This window comes from Enhydra lutris, unplaced genomic scaffold (assembly GCF_002288905.1).
Source record: "Enhydra lutris kenyoni isolate GAN:26980312 unplaced genomic scaffold, ASM228890v2 scaffoldscaffold43, whole genome shotgun sequence".
Lineage (NCBI taxonomy): Eukaryota > Metazoa > Chordata > Mammalia > Carnivora > Mustelidae > Enhydra > Enhydra lutris.
The window spans coordinates 15,182,832-15,203,085 of NW_019154127.1; the positions used below are offsets into that span (position 1 = coordinate 15,182,832).

The window sequence follows — 20,254 nt, forward strand, 5'->3', positions numbered from 1 at the left end:
TTCTTCACCGCCTTCACGGTTGGCTGAGGCCCACTCTCCGTCAGGTTCTTTGTGGTGGGCTGGCCACACGCTCCCTGTGTCCCTGCATGTTCACGTCTTTTTATCCGTAGCCTTACAGCGTACGTGTAATTTAGCTGCGTAAAATCCTTAGTCTACGTAGCATTTCACTTTGGTGTCCTAGAAGGTTCCTTTGCTCCTGCGTGGCTGTTGAGAAGTCTGGCCTCTCTCTGCTGTTCTTTTCATTATGAGCGCATGCGGCCTTCGCTCTGGACGCCCTGAAGACTTCATCTCTAACATCTCATCGTTTTCCTGAAGTCTGTCTGCTAACTGCTCAGGCTCGAATTCTCGGGACCGCGGGGCGCCCGGTCACCGTGCGGATTCAGGCCCTTTCGTGTTTCAGGAGGTGTTTCCAGAGCGCGCGTGTGTGCGTGAGGGAGCGGCGGGTCGCACCTGGACATACGGGAGCGCTGGTGCTCTCTTGCCCGCACGCTGTCTGTCGTGTCCTCTCAAATCTTCTTTCTGTACGTCTGTCTCGTTCTTTTCTTGCCTTATTTCTGTTCTCTGCGCTCCTTCCTGGGCCTTCAGTGCTGTCTCTCAGCTCCTGTGCGCCTTCCGCTTCTCACTTTGGAAAAACATTCTAGTTTATTCCTGAGCGTCCCTGGCCACCTTTTTATCTCTTCCTGTTTTCTTGCCACGTCATTTTGAGATATTCTAATTCTGTTTTAAATTATGTTCTTCTAAAATGTTGATTATTTTCTCAAATTTTATTTCAGTGCCACATATTAATTAGGCTATAATTTGCTTTGGGTTCGTAGTTTTCTGGCGTATTTTTATTATCCCTTACAATGTTATTTATTTTATTTTCACCTCTTTTTGGTAACATTTTTATGGGATTTGATCATGATTCCTTGCCTCTTGTTTTTAAATAGGGGGTTTTCTGGACCATTAGGGAAGAGGTTCCTGAAAAGGAATTGGGAATGGGCCAGAATAACTTCCCTAGCCTTAGGGGCCAAGGGCTTTCTCCTTTACTGTTGCCATGAAGAAGTGTTTAAGTGGCCCCTGCACAGGCCTTGCTGCTGGTGCGCGTCACTGCTGCTCCAGGAGGACTTTGTCTATCGTCCGGAGAGGGACAGTGCTCCGCACTCGCTCCCCTCCCACGGCTCTGCCCTGCACCCTCAGCCATCATCCCTGCGGTGCTCAGCAGTACACCCAGAGGCTGCCCTCCTCCCCCACCCAGCTCCCTTCTCTGAAGCCTCCTGGGTTCCAGTAGCTTCACTTGGTTTGTTTTCTCTCCGGATGCTTCTCTCTCCAGTCTCTCCCAAAGTGAACACTGTTGTACGTTTTTAAGGTTCCTGTGGACTTAGAGCCCTTCAGCACGGTTTAAGTTTCCTAGAAGCTCCTAAATGGTTCCTTGTCCTCCTTCCTTCCTGCCTTCCTGCATTCCCTCCCTTCCTCCTTTCTTTCTCCGTTTCGTTTTTCCTTTTTTTTTTTTTTTTTTTCCACTTTCCCAGAACAGGGGGACTTGGGTTCAGCACAAACTTCCCGGGGCTTCTCTGTCTGCTGTCAGAATATTCACTAGTTTCCCACTTAGTGTGAGGCCCTGTTTCTTGGTGGGGATGTCAGTACTCGTGGGGGATTTCTGAGTTTGGTGGCTCAAAGGGCTGTTCCCCACTTGCTGTTTCCTCCAAGTGCGTGCATTCGGCAACTCACTGGGACCTGCCACTGTGTGTCGGCCCCACCTGCCCCTGTTCTTCGGGTTTGAGGGATCCCTTGAGCTCTGTACTGAAGAGGTCTCAGGGGCTTTTTCTTCGTTAATCTTGTCACTGTATCTGGGGACTTTTAAGGAATTTTGAAAATTAAAAGGAAAGAAAAAGCTACCCTTTTCCTTGACCACCACAGTGAATTTTTTTACATATTAAGTCCCAGGAGATTTCTAATTACGGAAGTAAGTAACAAGTCACCACTATTGTCCTATGTGGTTGGTATTCATTTCCTTTTGCTCATAGTTTTACATTTTATTGTCCTATGTTTCCTCCTGCAAATCCAGTGTTCTTTCTGCGGCCATTTTCTTCTGCCCGAACATCACCCACCGTAACCTCCTGTGGAGTGGGTGCGCTGGGGAAGAGGGTCCCCAGGTTCTGACTGTCGGAAATGCCTTCATTCGCCTTCGTCCGCCAGGCGCGGCCACACGCAGGAGCGAGCAACTCCCAGCGCCTGCAGCTTGACTTCTCTCTGTTCCAGCGCCCGCGGTTTGCTGAGGACGAAGCCTTCCGTCTCACCTCTGCTCCTTTGAAAACAGTCTCATTTACTTCTCTGTCTGCTTCTAAGATCTCGTCTTTGTCTTGGTTTTCTGGAGATTCTGTTATGATGCATCTAGCGTGGGCTCCTCCACCAGTCTTGCTGCAGCGGGTCGGGGGCCTGAGTCAGCGGATTCCGGGTCTTTCTCCAGCTCTGTCCCCGCACAGGAGCCTCTGCGCCAGCCCCTCCCTTCTCCTCGGAGCCTCGGCGAATGTAGGTCAGCGGCCCTCGCGGCGAGTGTGTGTGTCTCATCTCGCCTTTCCCATCTGGTTCGTCGTGTGGGTTCGTTGTGTGGGACGTCGTGGACCGTCTCCTACGGCTCAGCCCTCGGCTCATAAAATGTCTTCAGTCCTGCGCGGGCCTGTTAAGTGGGAAACTGGCTTTTGTAGCTTTGTGCTTACCAGAATTTCTCTGTGCCTTCTTTCAGCTCTGCTGTAACATTATTTTTAACTTTTATTCCGAAAGAACCACAGGTTCATAGGAGGTAATGAGAGCAGTACAGGGTCTCCTGTAACATTTACGCAGCTTCTTCCAGTGGTAACATCTTACATGACTTTAGCACAACACGAAAACCCAGAAAATATGGTGCAGCGCTGCTAATCAGACTTCAGACTTCATTCCAGTTTTACCAGTTTTTACCTGTAAGTGTGTGTGTGTGTGGTAGGGGACGAGGAGAGATAGCAGCGGCGGCCGTGAGTTATGAGAGTGCCGCGCGGGTAGCAGGGTAGTGACAGTAGCTGCTGGGACAGGAGCCGTAGCCCGAGTGGGAACAGCGGAGCCGGCCGTACGGTAGCAAGACTGGACGCGCTGGTCGTGGCGGTGGTGGTGCTCGTGGGGACAGCGGCAGCGGCGGTGGTGGTGCTCGTGGGGACAGCGGCAGCGGCGGTGGTGGTGCTCGTGGGGACAGCGGCAGCGGCGGTGGCGGCAGCGAGGGCAGAGGCCGTAGCCCCGCGGCCGTGGCGCTGGCGGCGGCAGTGACAGCAGCACCGGGAAGCGCGGCAGCAACGGCGGCCGTGACCGTGACAGTAGCCAGAGCAGTCGGGGCCAGGGTCCACGCGGTTCACTGCCCCACATGGATGTGCACAGCCACCGCCCCCGTCTAAGCTTCGGGACCGCCACCCTCGTCACTGCAGGGAACTGCCTCGTGAGGCCCGAAGTCCTCCCTCCACACTCCCCCGCCTCTCCCCTGCGAGCCAGTAGCTCCCCCTCAGTCTGCGGAACTGCGTCATCTCAGAAGTGCTCTAGGAATGGGTCACACAGTCAGCAGCCTTTCAGAGCGGCTTTCCGGCAGCGAGGGCAGAGGCCGTAGCCCCGCGGCCGTGGCGCTGGCGGCGGCAGTGACAGCAGCACCGGGAAGCGCGGCAGCAACGGCGGCCGTGACCGTGACAGTAGCCAGAGCAGTCGGGGCCAGGGTCCACGCGGTTCACTGCCCCACATGGATGTGCACAGCCACCGCCCCCGTCTAAGCTTCGGGACCGCCACCCTCGTCACTGCAGGGAACTGCCTCGTGAGGCCCGAAGTCCTCCCTCCACACTCCCCCGCCTCTCCCCTGCGAGCCAGTAGCTCCCCCTCAGTCTGCGGAACTGCGTCATCTCAGAAGTGCTCTAGGAATGGGTCACACAGTCAGCAGCCTTTCAGAGCGGCTTTCCTCTCGCCCGTGCGGCCCCGCGCGGTCCCCGTCGCCGCCGCCCGCAGCTCGCTGCCGTCTGTGCCGCGCCGGGCGCCGCGCTGTGGGCTGAGCCGGTCCGCGCCCCTGCCCGCCCAGCGACCCTGCGCTTCGTCCCGTCTTTGCCTCTTGTAACGAAGCTCTCCCGGCGCAGGCTTCCGTGTCCACAGGCTTTCTTTTCTCTGGCGTAAATGATCAAAAGTACAGTTGCTGGGTTCTCGAGCAAGGAAATGTTTAATTTTACATTAAGCAGTTTTCCCAGAGTGGCCATTTACGTTTGCACCGCGATGTGCGGGAGCTGTGAGGTCTGCCCGTCCTTGCCGGGACTCGGTGTCACCGCCAGTTTCCAGAGCTGTTCGCTGGTCCGTCTCTGCGGTCTGGGTTTGCACCCCCGAAGGCTAATCATATTGAACAGTGTCTTCACGGGCTTCTTTCCCTTTCATATGTTTTCTTTGGGGAAATGTCTGTTCATGACTTTTTCTCATTTTCTTTTCTTTTCTTTTTTAATATGTGTTTGTCAGAGAGAGAGAGAGAGAGAGAGAGAGAGCGCACAAGCTGGGGGAGTTGCAGGCAGAGGGAGAAGCAGGCTCCCCGCTGAACAAGGAGCCTGACGCGGGGCTTGATCCCAGGGCCCTGAGATCATGACCTGAGCCAAAGGCACATGCTTACCCGACTGACCCACATAGGCGCCCCTTTTTTCTCAATTTTAATTGATTTTTTTTTTTAGATCTCATCACCTATTTCCCCCATCCCCCCCACTTACCTCCCCTCTGGTGACCATCAGTTTGTTCTCTGTAGTGAAGAGTCTGTTTCTTGCTTTGTCTCTCTATTTTTTCCCCTTTGCTTGTCTATTTTGTTCCTTAAATTCCAGATATGAGTGAGATCATATGGTGCTTGTCATTTTCAGACTGACTGACTTCACGTAGCAAAATACTCTCTAGCTCCGTCCACGTCATTGTGAATGGCGAGATGTCATCCTTTTTGTGGCTGAGCGCTATCCCGTTGTGGAGGTGCCGCGCCTCCCTTATCCGTTCTTCAGCTGATGGACATTTGGGCTGTTTCCGCATCTTGGCCGCGGTGAATGATGCTGCAGTAAACATCCGGATGCATGTCCCCTTTGGGTCAGAATTTTTATAAATACCCAGTAGTGCGGTCGCTGGGTCGGAGGGCAGCTCTATTCTCAACGTTCTGAGGACCCTCCACGCTGTTCTCCAGAGCGGCTGCCCCAGCTTGCGTTCCCGCCAACACTAGAGCTCCCCTTTCTCCGCACCCTCGCCAGCACCTGTTGTTTCTCGTGTTGTTGATTGTAGCCATTCTGACCGGTGTGGGGTGGGATCTCGTTGAGGTTTGATTTCATTTCCCTGGTGCCGAGTGATGTGGGGCACTTTTCATAAGTCTCTTGGCCGTTTGTATGTCTCCTTTGGAAAAATGTTCATGTCTTCTGCCCATGTTTTAATTAACTTACTTGTTTTGGGGGGTTGAGTTGCATCAGTTCTTTATAGATTTTGGATACTAACCTTTTATTGAATATGTCATTTGCGAATATCTTCTCCCGTTCTGTAGGTTGCCTTTTAGTTTTGTTGACTGTTCCCTTTGCTGTGCAGAAGCCTTTTATCTTGATGAAGCCCCAATAGTTCATTTTTGCTTTTATTTCTCTTGTTTCAGGAGACAGAACTAGAAAAATGTTACGGCTGATACCAGAGAAGCTACTGCCTATGTTCTCTTCTAGGATTTTTATGGTTTCAGATCTCACATTTAGGTCTTTAATCCATTTGATTTTATTTTTTGTGTGTGGCATAAGAAAGTTGTCCAGTTCCATTCTTCTGCATGTGGCTGTCCCGTTTTCTCAATACCATTTGTTGAAGAGACCGTCCTTTTCCCACTGAATATTCCTTCCTGCTTGGTCAAAGATTACTTGTGGGTTTTCTATTCTGTTCTGTTGATCTGTGTGTCTGTCTTTGTGCCCATACCATACTGTTTTGATTATTACCGCTTCGTAATAGAACTTGAAATCCAGAATTGTGGTGTCTGTTGCTTTTCTTTTTTAAGATTACTTTGGTTTTTCAGGGTCTTTTGTGGTTTCATACACATTTCAGGGTTGTTTGTTCTAGTTCTGTGAAAAATGCTATTTGTATTTTGATAGGGATTGCTCTAAATATGGAGATTGCTCTGGACAGTGTAGACTTTTATGTTGTTTGTCCTTCCAGTCCATGAACGTGGAATGTCTTTGCCTTTCTTTGTGTCGTCTTCAGTTTCTTTCATGAGCGTTTCAGTTTTCAGAGTATAGGGCTCTCACCTCTTTGGTTAGGGTTATTCCTAGGTATCTTATTTTTGATGCAATTATAAATGGGACTGGTTTCTTAATTTCTCTCTGCCGCTTCATTACTGATGTATAGAAATGCAGTAGATTTCCGTATGTTGATTTTGTATCCTGCAGCTTTACTGAATCTGTTTGTCAGTTCTAGCAGTGTTTTGGTGCAGTCTTTTGGGTTTTCTGTATAGAGTATCATGTCATCTGCAAATAGTGGAAGTTTTTTACTTCTTCCTTACTGATCTGGATGCCTTTTGTTTCTTTTTGTTGTCTGATTGCCGTTGCTAGGACTTCCAGCACTGTGTTGAGTAACAGCGGTGAGAGTGGACATCCCTGTCGTATTCCTGACCTTAGGGGAAAGGGTCTTAGTTTTTTTTACCATTGAGCATGACATTTGCTGTGGGGTTTTCATATATGGCCTTTATTATGTTGAGGTATGATCCCTCTATCCCTGCTTTGTGGAGGGCTTTTATCCTGAATGGATGTTGTACTTCGTCAAATGCTTCTTCTGTGTCTATTGAGATGAACATATGGTCCTTATCCTTTCTCGTGTTGATGTGGTGTGTCACACTGATTGATTTGTGAATATGGAACCACCCTTGCAACACAGGAATAAATCCCACTTGAGGGGCACCTGGGTGGCTCAGTTGTGAAGTGTCTGCCTCTGGCTCAGGTCATGATCTCAGCGTCCTGGGATCGAGCCCCACCTCGGGCTTCCTGCTCAGTGAGGAGTCAGCTTGTCCCTCTACCCTACCCCCACTCATGTTCGCATGCTCTCTCCCTCTCTCTCGCAAATAATAGTATCTTTTTAAAAATCCCGCTTGACTACAGTGAATGACTTTCTCAGTGAACTGTTGGATTCGATTTGCTCCCGTGTTGTTGGGAACTTTGCATCCATGTTCATCAGGGATATTGGCCTGTGGTTTTCTTTTTCAGTGGAGTCTTTGTCTGATTTTGGAATCAGGGTAATTCTGGCCTCATAGAATGAATTTGGAAGTTTTCCTTCCTTTTCTGCTTTTGGAATAGTTTGAGAAGAATAGGTATTAACTCCTTAAATGTCCGGTAGAGTTCCTCTGGGAAACCATCTGGTCCTGGACTTCTGTTTGCTGGGAGATTTTTGATTATTGATTCAATTTCTTTGCCGGTTATTGATCTGTTCAAATGTTCTATTCCTTCCTCTTTCAGTTTTGGTAGTTGGTATGTTTCTAGGAATTTATCCATTTCTTCCAAGTTGTCACTTTGTTGACACATGGTCTTTCATGATATTCTGCTGTGGTTGTTGGTATTTCTGTGCTGTCTGTTGTTACTTCTCCTCTCTCATTTGTGATTTTATTTATTTGAGCCTATTCTCTTTTTCTTGGTATGTCTGACCCAAGGTTTATCAATTTTCCTTTTTTTTCCCCAGAGAACTAGCTCTTGGTTTCATTGATCTGTTTTACTATATTTTTAGCTTCTATATCATTTACTTCTGCTCTAATCTTAACTATTTCCTTACTTCTGCTTTTTTTGTTTTATTTGTTGTTCTTTTTATAACTCCTTTATGTGCAAGGCTATGTTGTTTGAGACTTCTCATACTTCTTGAGGTAGACCTCTATTGCCATTTTCTTTCTTTCTTTTTTAAAAGATTATTTAATTTTTTTAAAGCTTTTATTTATTTGTCAGGGAGAGTAGAGGCGAGAGAGAGAGAGAGAGAGAGAGCACAAGCAGGGGGAGCGGCAGGCAGAAGGAGAAGCAGTGAGACAATGTGAGACTCGATCCCAGGATCTTGGGATCATGACCTGAGCTGAAGGCAGATGCTTAAGGCAGACTGAGCCACCCAGGCATTCCATAAAGATTTATTTATTTGTTTGAGAGAGAGATTGGGAGAGAGAGAGAGCAGGGGGAGGGGCAGAAGGAGAGGGAGCAAGAATCCTCAGGTAGACTCCCCGCTGAGTGCAGAGCCCGACACAAGACAGTCCCGGGACCCTGACCTGAGCCGAAATCAAGGGTCAGATGCTTAACTGACTATGCTTTATATATTTTATATGCTAGCCTTCTGTTAGAGGTGTGGTTTGCAAATATGTTCTCCCTGTTTATAGCTTGTCTTTTCATTCTCAGGGGATTTTTGCATAGTGAAAGTTTTAAATTTTTATTAAGTTCAATCTATTGATTTTTCCATGCACCAATTATACCTTCTGTGTTAAGTCTAAGAACTCTGCTTACCCTGGATTCTGAAGATATTTCTCCTGTGCTTTTTTTCTAAAAGTTTTAGTTTCTTGTTTTATATCTAAAGTCTGTGACCCATTTTGAGTCAGTGTTTGTGTAAGGTGTGAGACCTAGATCAAGTTTTATTGCCTAACCTATTGTCCCAAAACTGTTGGAAAGACTACTTTTCCTCCATTGAATTTTTTTTCCCACCTTGTCAAAAATCAGATGGGCATATTTGGGTAGGTTTCTTTCTAGGTTCTCTGTTCTATTCTGTTGGTTCATACTGTCTTGAAAACTGGAGTTACAAAGTAAGACTTATGCTTTTTTTCCTCCCCCCAAGATTTTCAAAGCTGCTCTAGGGCCTGTGCCTTTCCATATAGATTTGAGAATAAGTTTATTTATGTCTACAAAAAAAGTTCCTGGGATTTTTTTTTTTTTTTTTAATTTCCTAAGTAGGCTCCATGTGCAGTGTGGAGCCCAATGCAGGGCTTGAACTCATGACCCTGAGATCCAGACCTGAGCTGAGATCAAGAGTCAGATGCTTAACAGACTGAGCACCCAGGTGCTCCTACACTGCTACGATTTTTATAGGAGTTGCACTGAACCTTTAGATCAATTTGAAGAGAATTGCTACTTTTACTGTGTTGAGTTTTCCAATCCATGGATAGGATAGGTCTTTCCATTTATTTAGGTTTTTAAAATTTATTTTATCAACATTTCACAGTTTTCAGCACACAGATCTTGCATACGTTAAGTGTATAAGTATTCCATTTTATTTCGAGTGATTTTAAATGCTACCATGTTTTAAATTTTGGTGTCTGTGTGTTCACTGTTAGCATCTAGAAATGCAGTTAGTTTTTGTGTATTACTCTTACATTCTGCTTTCTGAACTCACTTACCAGGGTTAGGAGTTTTGTCTTGTAGATTCTTTGGGATTTTCTAGGTAGAAAATTGTCACCTGCACATAGAGACAGTTTTATTTCTTCGTCTCTAGTCTGTATGTCTCCGGTTTATTTTTCTTGCCTGTGACAGTGGCTGGAACTTCTGGTGTCCTAAGAATGGTGACTGGGGATGGACTTGCCTCGTTCCCGGCCGTGGGATAAAGCCTTCAGCCTGCCACTGTTAGGTGTGATGCCACCGTTAGCTGTGACGTTAGCTGTATGCTTCGTAGATGCTGTTTATCACGTTGGAGTAGCTTTCCTGTGTCCTGAAGTCACTGGTATTGATTTTTTATCATGAGTAAGTGTTGAATTTTATTAAATGCTTCTTATGCATCATTTTATATGATCATGTGGTTTTTATGCTTTGTTTTATAGATACAGTAGATTATATAGATGGATTTTTCAATATGGAGCTTTATGTACCCGGATAAATCCTACTTGGTCCTGGTGTATACATCTTCTGTACATTGTGGGGTTAGTTTTCCAGCTAAAAAACTGTTTTGGGTTATTAGTGTCTGTGCTCCTAAGGCAAATTGCTCTGGTGTTGGCCTCACAACATGAGTTGGGGGATTCTCCGTCTCGTTCCTCTGAAAGATGGTCTAGGGCTGCTGTTCATCTTTGGGTATTGAAATTCTCTGGTGAAACCATCTGGGCCTGGAGATCTCTTTTTCTAGAGCTTTTTATTACAAATTCACTTTATGTAATGGCTATAGGGGTATTGAGGCTGATGATTTCATTGATCTTTGGCTGTTGATGCTTCTTCATGGCTTCCTTTTCTCTGTGAGTTTTCAGAGACGTGCTTTTAGCTGATTCCTAAACGCTCGGTGAAGCCTTCCTTCGACGGCTACTTTAACAGCCTTGTCAGAGGGCTCACAGGTATCTTCATCTCAGCATTCCGCATTTGTTGATTTTCTTTCCTTGTTCGTGTTGAGATTTTCCTAGTTTTTGGCCCGATAAGTGATTTTCGTTTGTATCCTGGAAAGGTTGGTTACGGTGATGTGGTATCCTGTGTCTGCTGTCCATCTCCTACCTCTGTGGGCGTCCGCCAGTCCCAGGCCAGGGCACCTTGTTCACAGCCAGCTGCGGTGGAGGTCCAGGTCCCTCCCTCAGTCTCCCTGATACCTGGGCTGGGGGGTGCCTCGGTGCTGCCAGGTAGGGGTGGGAGCCTAGGCTGCGATGGGGGCCGGTAGGGGTGTGTGTGCGTCTCCTGTGGCACGGGCTGCGGGAGCGCAGGCGCTGTGAGAAGCCGTCTGGCTGCCTCGGTGTCCTGTTCCCAGTCCTTGGCCTAGAGAGAGAGCAGGCTTTTGCTGACAGTTCTTCTGTGTCCTGCAGCACTGTTAGTGTGACCAGTCCCAGGGACCACTCGGGAATGTATAGGACGGAAACGAGGTGAAGCGGAGCAAAGTGGGGGCTCCCTGCTGTGTGGTTCTTCGAATCTGGAGCACCCTCGCCAGCCGGCCTTCTCGCTGCTTCCCCGGTTTTCCCGTGTTTCGTGTTTAATGTCCAGCTCGCTGTGCTCATTAGCAGGAAGAGTGGGGGACTGTCTACTTGTCATGTCCACAACCAGAGGCCCCGGTCTTCCTTGTAGCCACGAACACGCCTGTGCCTTCTTGGTTATTTTCCTCTGTGTCATCAGAGGCTTGTGTATTTCTAGACCTTTTTGAGGAACTAACTTTTATATGGGTACGTTTTCTCAGTTGGCTCGTGTCTTCCGATCTGTTCTTTATTATTACCTTCTCTCTACTTTCTGTAGGCACTTTCTGTTATTTTCTAAATCCTTAAGTTGGATTTTTTACTCACTAATTTTTGGCCTCCCATTATTCGTAATACAGGCTTCTAAGACTGTGAGTTCTGTAAATTCCGCCGTAGCCGCTTGCCACAAAGTTTGGGATGTTGCAAGTTCGTCTGGTTATTTTCTAATCGCATATGTCAGTCCATCCGTTTCTTACTTGGAAGTTTCTGCTGATTATTATTGAGAGAGAAAGTGTGTGTGAGCACACTAGCAGGGTGGAGAGGGGCAGAGGGAGAGGGAGAGAGAGAATCTTAAGCAGGTCCACACCGAGCACATAACCCCATGCGGGGCTCACTACCTGAGATCATGACCTGAGCCTAAATCCAGAGTTGGACGTTTAACCAACTGTGCCACCCAGACGCCCCCAGAAGCTTTTTTAAAATGTTATGTCCAGGGGGATTAGGAAGTTACCCTTTGCTAATGATTTCTAGTTTAATTGCCTGGTGGGTGGAGAGCACAGTCTGTTGATTTCGTGTCTTCAGAATCTGTTGACGCTCGCACTGTGAGTTGGAACACTGCCGATTTTCGTTTGTTCTCTGCGGGCTTTAGGGGAGCGCGCACCTCCAGGTGTCAGCCGCAGAGTTTCACCAACACACGCTGCTGTGTCTGCGGTGCCGGTCGCGTGTTCCGCGTCTTTACCGCGCTCCCGCTGTACTGCATGGGCTGTTCCTGCGTGTGTGTGGGCGTCTCCCACTAGAGGGACAGTTTGCTGGCCTGGCCTGGGTCCCCTCGTAAGACTGAATCCCCAGGGATGGGCCCCCCTAGCCTCCTCAGTTCTCGCCCGGCTTTTCTGCTGTACCTCTTCACCTTCAATCTGTTGGCCACACCAGAGCCAGATGGCTTGTGCGAAAATATCAGGATTTGTCCCTGTTGTCTGATTTGCCTCTTTATCTCAGAGCCCCCACACAGCCCTGTCGTCCACAGACCCACCTGCCCCCGTTCTTGCAGAGGCCTGAACAGCCTCCCGAGGTGGCTCCCGGTCTGCCCTCCACACCCACCCCCCACGGCCCTCAACCTCCTCCTTCCTCATCACCCTCTCCGCACTCGTGCTCCTGGCAAGAGGAGAGCGTGGAGGAAGCCCAGCGAACGGCAGGTGGGGGGGCGCTTTGCCTCCCAGTTGTCTGACGTTTCAAACCATCTGGTGAAGCCCCGGCCCTTTGCTGAGCTCGGCGAACGGCACGAGCTGCGTTTGCCCCATGCACACGTGTGAGTGTGTGTGTGTGTGCGCGTGGGTGTAGTTCGCAGCTGAATGGGCTTCTTTTGTCTGGCCTGTGCCGGAAGGGGCAGTGACGTCCCCGGGGACTCATCCTGTGAAGCTGATTTGTTGTGGCGGGCGGCTCAGCAAGACGTTGGAACCTTTGCTTCTGTTGTTGCTAAGTGGGTCGCACAGCGAGGGAAGGCCGTGGAGGTGAGGAAAGGAATCGCGTCCCTAACTTCATCTCCGTCTCCCTCCCTCCTGACATCAGCTGTGTTTGCAGAGGCAACAGCAGCGTGTCGCCTCCCTGGGACTCTGCTCATGTCTCACGTCCAACTGCACGCAGTGCTGGCGTCCCCGGCTCCGAAAGCTGCCGGTGCTGGAAGAGGCTGGTCACTGCGGGGACGGCTCTTTTTGTCCCGCCACTTGAAAGATTTCAATGTCATTGTGTTTCCTGCCCGTTTAGTGACACAGCAGGGCTATATATGATTATTAAGTAAACTAGTTTCCTGTAGATGCTTCTAAAACGATCTGAACTGCAAATGGAATATCCTTTGGTTAAAGTTCATTCATCTCCAGTTTTATCACATGGTTGTCGGAGTCCGCGGTCTCCACTGTTCCTATGTTATGTAGCTTACTGAGGTCCTAACCTGCCTGCTGGAATCCGGAGGGCCTCTCGGGGGAGGGGGCAGTTCTTATTGTTCCATTTGTTTTCTCCCGTGTTACACTCCCGTGTTAATTTTGGCATTTCGCTGTCTTCAGAACCGCTCGTCACTGAGTCTGTATCCTGAATGAGTCACCCTTTGCAGAGGCGAAACCTCCCATTATCCATGGAAGAAAAGAGCCAGAGGATTTCTGGGGCCGAATGCCTTACAGAAAACTCTAATTACTACCCCGTTTTTCCTCACCTGCCTCCGGCCCCTCCCTTTGCAGCCATTCTGGAAGACGCAGGAATCGGCTGCTGTGCGGGGGGCCTCTCCCCTCAGAGGCTTGGGTTTCAGCTTTCCTGGCTTTGCCAAATTAGTAACCACGTTTTCATCCACTTTCCAGACTCCGGTATTGTGCTGGCCGCTCGTGTTGGTTGGTCTCTCTTCTCCTGACCGTCGAGTACTTGTGAGTTTGTGCCTTTCTGTTCCGTGTGATGTAGGCGCCCCTTCTGTAACGTTCGTTCTGTGTTTCCTGGGAGGGGTCTTTCATTACTTTGTTCTTTTAACTTTTGAGTATTGATTACCTTTGTTTGTTTGTTTAATCTTATTTATTTCTTTATTTGAGAGAAAGCGAGAGACCGCCCGAGCTGGGGAGGGGCAGAAGGGCAGGGAAAAGGGGAAGTAGGCTCCCTGCCGAGGAAGGAGCCCCATGGCGGGGCTCGATCTCAAGACCCCAGGATCATGGCCTGAGCTGAAAGCCGGTGCTTTACTGACTGAGCCCCCCAGGTGCCCCTGCCCTTGTTTTTTTTTAAATCAAGTGTAATTCATATACCGCCAACTCCAGACTTTCAAAGCATACATTTTAGCAGTTTCTAGTGGAGTCACAAAGGTGTGCAGCCGTCACCACTAACTTCAGACTAGAACATTTCATTGTCCGAAAGGAAGCCCCATGCCCAGTGCTAGTCCCATCACCTGCCCCGGTCCCCTTTCCTCAGCGCTGGGAGCCAGCCGTCGACTTCCTGTCTGTGATGGGCCTCGCCGGGCATCTCTTCTACATGGGGTCGTGCTGCGTGTGGCTTCCTGCGTCTGGCATCCGTGTTTGCCAGCTTCACCCGTGTTGCATTTGAAGGCCCGCTGCCTTCTCGCGCGGCTGAGTGACACTCCGTTGCGTGCACAGACCACATCGTGTCTGTCCCTTCATAAGGGAGAGCATTTGGGCTGTTTCCACTCTGCGGCTGCTGTGACGACTGCTGCTGTGAGCGTTCGTGCGCGAGTTTTCGTGTGAACATACGTTTTCAGCTCTCACGTGTGGACCCGTAGGAGTGGAGTCACTAGGTCATTGGTAACTCCACGTTCAGCTTCGTGACAAACTGCGAGACCGTTCAGAGTGGCCATAGCATTTTGTAGTTCCGCCCGCGGTGTACGAAGGCTCCGGTTCCTCCAGATCGTGGCTGATACTTGTAATTTTGTTTTTCTTCTTCCTCTTCCTCCTGCGCACTCTCCTCCTCCTCATTATCGTCCCTGTTGCTGCTGTTATTATTATCGCCGTCCCAACTGGGCGCAAAGTGGCATCTCATTGTGGTTTTCGTTTGCATTTTTCTGATGACTAACGATGTTGAGAATCGTTTTCATGTGCTTGGGCCATTTGTCCATCTTCCTTAGGGAAATACGTATTCAGATCCTTGGCACATTTAAAAAATCACTGTTGAGTTGCAGGAGTTCTCTCTGTGGTCTGGGTGTTAACCCCTTCTCATGATTTGCAAGTGTTTTCTCCTATTCTCCTGGTTGAATTCTCTCTCCTGTACTGAAGTAGTGTCCTTCGAAGTACAGAAGGTCTTAACTTTGATTAAGTCTACTTTGTCTGTGTTTTGCTGTCGTTGCCTATGCTTTTTTGGTGGTGTAGCCACAAGACCCTCATTGCCAAATCCAGCGTCAAAAAGATTTTTCCTCATGTTTTCTATAAGCATTTGTAGTTTAGCTCGTAAGTCTAGGTCTTTGGTCCATTTTGACTTAATGCTCGTATGTATTGTAAGGCTCATTGTTTGCATCTGGATGTCCATTTCTCCCAGCACCATATGTTGCAAAGGCGAATCCTTCCCATTGAATCTTCATGGCGTCCCTCTTTGAAATACTTCCAGTGCTTTCTGATGAATTCCCACCGACTGACCTTAAGACCTAACTCCACAGATCTGGCCTCTCTGGTCCTCTGGTCAGTAACACATTGAACCTCTTACTGTGTTCGTGTACGACTCATCCCGACTGAGGCATTGGGTGCCCATACGAAAGACGGGGGTTCTTGCTTCACAGCATCTTTCATGGAATTTCCTCGAATTTGGTTTTCTCCAGTTAGTTTCACTTTGAATCGCAGTGTGGTACACGGATAAGACATTGTAGCTTGGAGCACAGTCAGTCAGTGCTGTGGTTTATTGACACAAGTGGTTACCTGACTGACTTGGAGAAAAGCAAAGACATTGGACTTAGGTTTCTAATTATTTTTGGTGCTATGACCACAATGCCAAGTGTTGGGTGCTGTCGTAAATAAGCCTTTTAGGTGCCTGTCACAGTAATTTGCAGGAAGGTCATACATGTACACTTCCGGAACGGAATGGTAACACAGCAAAAGGACAGTGAATGAAAACAGGTACTTGTGGCTGGGGATTAAATTTCCAGTTGAGCAACCAAAGTGAATTTGAAAGGTAAAAAGTCGGGACACTTAGACCCAGGTGAGACCGACAGTCTCTAGAAAAACACCCAGCGGCGCGGAAGGCAGGTCCGCCTGGACGCGCGTGTGCACCGGACCAGGGCAGGGTGGGTTAGACAGCATGGTTACGCGTCCTGCGAGAGTGGAAGACCAGCGGCGCGTTGGGTTAATAGGGAATTTCGTGACTGTTACTCTGAAATCAGTGGAGGGGTAGGAGGGGAAGAGAATGGGACTAAATATTGTCGTAGAAGGTTGACTGTTCCATTTACCTTCTCAAAAGTCGACATGGTTCCACCAAAGCTCTTCTTTCGGGCTCCTCACTTGTGAAGCGGACGCCTCCCCATGCTGTGAGCTGCCTCACTCGGGACATAGAAGGCAGGATGCCCAGGGCACGTTCCCACTGGCACTTCGTCTCCATATCCCGCACGTGCCTTACATGAATGCTAAAGGCCTGTCTGCTCCTCTGTCGAATGCAGGAAACAGTTGTGTGGAAGCTCCGTCCTGAGGGACAAGGGCGCGGACGTGCTCACTCATGCACCCTGTGTTCTGTTTCAGGTAGGTGAGCTCCGGGACGGAGTCACCCTGTCAGTCACCAGTCCCAGCTGTGATGCTCTAGGTCACAGTGAGTCCGACCAGTTGCTGTCTATGGATCTGCTCTGACCCCTCGCGCCTGCTTATGGGGGAAGGTGAGTGACTGTGAAGGACCCTCTGTTTGCTTGTCTGTTTACCAGGAACGCAGGTAACAAAGTCAAAGTCAGCCTGAGGACAGGGAGCCGATGCGATATGTATTTGACCCTCTTCTGTCTATGACGTGGTGTCATTGGGGAGCAGTGCCAGGATGTTTAACAAAGAAAGACAGCAGACACCGCGTGTGATCATGTAGGGACAGCATGGTTACGTGTCCTGCGAGAGTGGAAAACCCGCAACGCATTTGGGTTAATATGTAATTTCATGACTGTTACTCTGAACTAACAGCTCCTGGCTGGCTCTGGGTTTGAGACAGAATGTTACCCATGGCCTTTCCCTTGAATGTTGGAGGAGGGTGGGAACCCTTAGAACTGTTTTCCCCTAAGTATTCCTTGCTTTTATCCCTCCTGGCCCTCCTCCCACCATTTTCTAAAGGATGCTGGGGCTGGTGGGGGGGGGGACACCGAAGAGCTAAGTCTGTTGTCCCCTTGTTTACTGGGTGCCCCATAAATGCGCACCAACCTCATGCAGGGCCCCTGTGCTGAGCTCCTGCTGGCCCAGCCCTACCGACAGTCCTTCCGTGTGTGCAGGGCTGTGGCGCCATGTGTGTGGCTGTGCCGGGAAGGAGCGCCACGTACAGGTGTGAGAGCGTGCGTGCACGTGGTGACGGCTCACATGTCGCCGGCGTGTGTGTGTGTGCGTGCATACAGCAGCACATGTGCCAGGGCGGGTTGCAGTGCACAGAGTGTGCGTGTTCTGTGCCTCTGTGCACTCCAGGACCCCGAGGTCCAGACTCTCTGCCGGGCCTTACAGGTTCTGGGCCGGCAGAACCCACTTTCCCTGGCCTCACGTTGAGGCCTCAAGTACCTTCCATGGCACACGTGGCTTGCTCATCCCCAGCCCGGCTGTACTTTATTCTCCTGTGTCTTCACGTCACACAGGCTTTGCTCAGGCCTCGAGGACACGTTTGAGGGTGCCTTGCTCACGTGGAGACACGGCACTGGCCGTTGAGGACGTTTAAGCCGTACATTTGCTAACCCAGACTCGCCGCACAAACACCGTGGCTTCTGCGGTAGCGTACCCCCGCGTGGCTGGCAGAGAAACACACGCATCTGCTGAGCCTTGCAGAACTCAGCACGGACGGCCGGGACTGCCTTCCCAGAGGTTCCCCTTGTTCTCAGGAGCAGCTGCTCTTCTGCCCCTGGGGTCTCTGTCTGGGCTTGTTCATTTGTGAACTGCAGCTCAGCGTTTTAACCCTGTGGTGCCTGACCCAGTTCCCCGAGCCTGCGGCCTGTGCTGTTTCGCTCTTTTCTTTGTTCTTCCCATCGAGGAGGATTAAATCCATTTCAGCTCCCAGGTGTGTCTGGTTGGGCTGAATGTCAGTGACTGGTCACGGTGGCCTTGAACTCTGCTGGATCTGGATGGGAGCCAAACGGGAAGGGTCCTTTGTGGTGACTGACATGTCCCAGGCTGTGGTCCGGACTGCGCCCAGCTATGCAAATCAGAGCCCAGGCTGACCGGGTTCTCCAGGCACCTCTGGAGCTCAAGCCGGCTGCAGCTCACCGGACCTGGGAGCCGAGGGGACCCCACACAGGGCTTTCTGCCCCTTTTCCAGCCCAGGTGCACGCATGCTGGGGGGCCCTGCATCACTCCTCAGCCTGCCCTCTGCCTGACTCCATCTGCCAGGTACCCACGCGCTTGGTGGTCTGGGCATCTGACCCCGCGTCAGGCACGGGACATGGCTGCGGAGGCAGCGGGTGGACATAAGAACAGGAAACCCACAGCCATCCAGGAAGTGACCGGCCCCTGAGCCCAACATGTCCCAATGACCCTGAAGCCCCTGAGTGCCCCCAGCTGGCCAACCCCTGGGTGGTGTGGTGCTCCCAGTGGGGATCCCCCACCCTATTTGCAGTGCTCCCTCTACCCCGAAACTGCCCAGGTCACGCCCTCCGTTCCCGCCTGGCCTGGTTTCTCTTGCCCCCCCAGCACCCATGGTGCCGCCACCCGTTGGTTTCTCTGGGCCTCCGGGCTGTACCCTCCTTCTCTTCTGTGGCCCCCACACCCTCAGCCACTTCTGTCGGCTGTTGACTCTGGCCCTTCCGCTCCCTCCTTTGTACCACTTCCCATCCGTCTGGGCTCTCTCTGCTTCCCCCTGCACCAAACGGGCCGGCGCGCCCCGAGGCAGTACCTCTGCTTGGGGAAACCCCCGGACTCTGGCCTGGCTGTCGCCACTTGCTTACCTTGCTCCAGACCTGCCTGTCGAGGGCCGAGGCCTGCGCTGGCCAGACACGCCAGCCGGCGTCCAGTCCTCCCCCGGCGCTCAGTGGCACTTGGCACCGTTGGCCGTCTGGCGGGCAAGAGCCAGGTTTCCACGGCCTGAGCCTTAGGACTGGGAGCAAGCCGTGTGTGACTCTGCCACTCCTTCCCTCGACTGCCGCGGAGTGAGGATGAGTCCTCCACAGAGAGCCACTGTGAGGTGGGGAGTAGCCGGCGGGGCCAGACACGCGGCAGGGCGGCTTCAGGCCGGTTTGCAGCGCCTCGTCCTTGCTTGGCCCCGAGTGGCTGATGTCCCCGGGACGCGGGGCTCAGTCGGCACTGAGGACAGAGCTGCCCACACCATGTGGAGTGCAGGGAACGGCCCCCGTCACCACAGTGTCACTGGCCGAGCTTCGAGCACGCGTGTCCTTCCACCCAGGAAGAAGTTCTGTAAACAACGTGTTCCGGCGGAGCCAGAGAGGGGCGGGGAGAGGCCCACCAAGGAGGGCTGTGGCAACGTTCTTTGATGGAACCGTTCCAGGTGCCTGGCTGGCTTAGTCAGGCAAGCCTCTGCCTTTGGCTCAGGTCATGATGTCGGGGTCCTGGGATCGAGCCCTGCATCGGGCTCCCTGCTCAGCGGGGGGCCTGCTTCCCCCTCTCCGTCTGCTGCTCCCCTTCCTCAGCTCCTGCTCTCTCTCTCTCAAATAAATAAAATCTTAAAAAAATATATAACAACTCAAAAACCTGGAAATACCAGCATTCCAGATTGGTTACATTTTTCTACATAAAAATGCATAAAATTTTATGCATAATAAGAATAATAAAAAATACCGTGGGGAATGTGATCATTGTCGTGTAGATTTAAATATGTAGAAAAATATTTCATCCATAATGTTAAATGAGAAAAACAGGACAAATGTGGAAGGTTTGGTCCTATTTTTATTAAAAAAATACAATGACACACACAGCTCCTAGACAAAAGTCTGACTGGGTGAGCCTCCAAACAGCGCGCTCTCGCTGGCGGTCTTTTCTGGGCAATGACGTTACGGGTTATTTTGTGCACTTATTACATGCATTTTCTGTTTTCCCTGTAACGAGCAGCCAGTGCTTGTGCTGTGTTCAGTTGTTGTCCTGCAGTGGACAAGCAGGCTGACTTCGGTCAGGTGGGCCCGCGGGCCTCCACTTCCAGTGTCCCTTCGTTGGCTCCTGAGCGCCGGAGCCCGTCCTCACGGCCGGCAGCTCCTCCCTGCGTCCAGGTTTTTACCTCTCCTGTGACGGGTCTTACCGTTTGTCTGCATCCGATTTCGTGTGCGCTGGTGAGCTCTGGTGCTCAGTAGAAGGTGGACCGAGGGCGACTGTCTCCTGCCCAGTGACAGACGTGCCTCCCCAGCACGTCTCGCAGGGCCACGTCTGGCCTCCCGTCAGCGATGCCCACGCCAGAGCCCTGCGCCAGGGTGGCTCTCAAGGACACACGGCGCTCGCGCGTTTCTAGGCTCCAGCATGCAGCTTGCTTCTAGGCCTGGACCTGGGCGCGCTGGGTCACACACGCACACGTGCGCACACACACGCACAC

General features: G+C 50.8%; 1 protein-coding gene across 13 annotated transcripts in view; it reads left to right on the forward strand.

Moving 5' to 3' along the window:
• LOC111155726 (poly(rC) binding protein 3) overlaps positions 1–20,254 on the forward strand; it is a 178,986-nt gene that overhangs the window by 92,832 nt on the left and 65,900 nt on the right. For 10 of the 13 annotated variants that reach the window (XM_022516071.1, XM_022516077.1, XM_022516075.1 and 7 more), the window contains exon 2: positions 16,294–16,424. In XM_022516071.1, the coding sequence (XP_022371779.1) occupies positions 16,415–16,424 (10 nt within the window). In that variant the 5' untranslated portion in view covers positions 16,294–16,414. Of the gene's footprint in view, positions 1–2,274; positions 2,516–13,456; positions 13,504–16,293; positions 16,425–20,254 lie in introns of those variants that run through there. The other 3 variants (XM_022516074.1, XM_022516072.1, XM_022516073.1) reach the window with 3 other exon arrangements.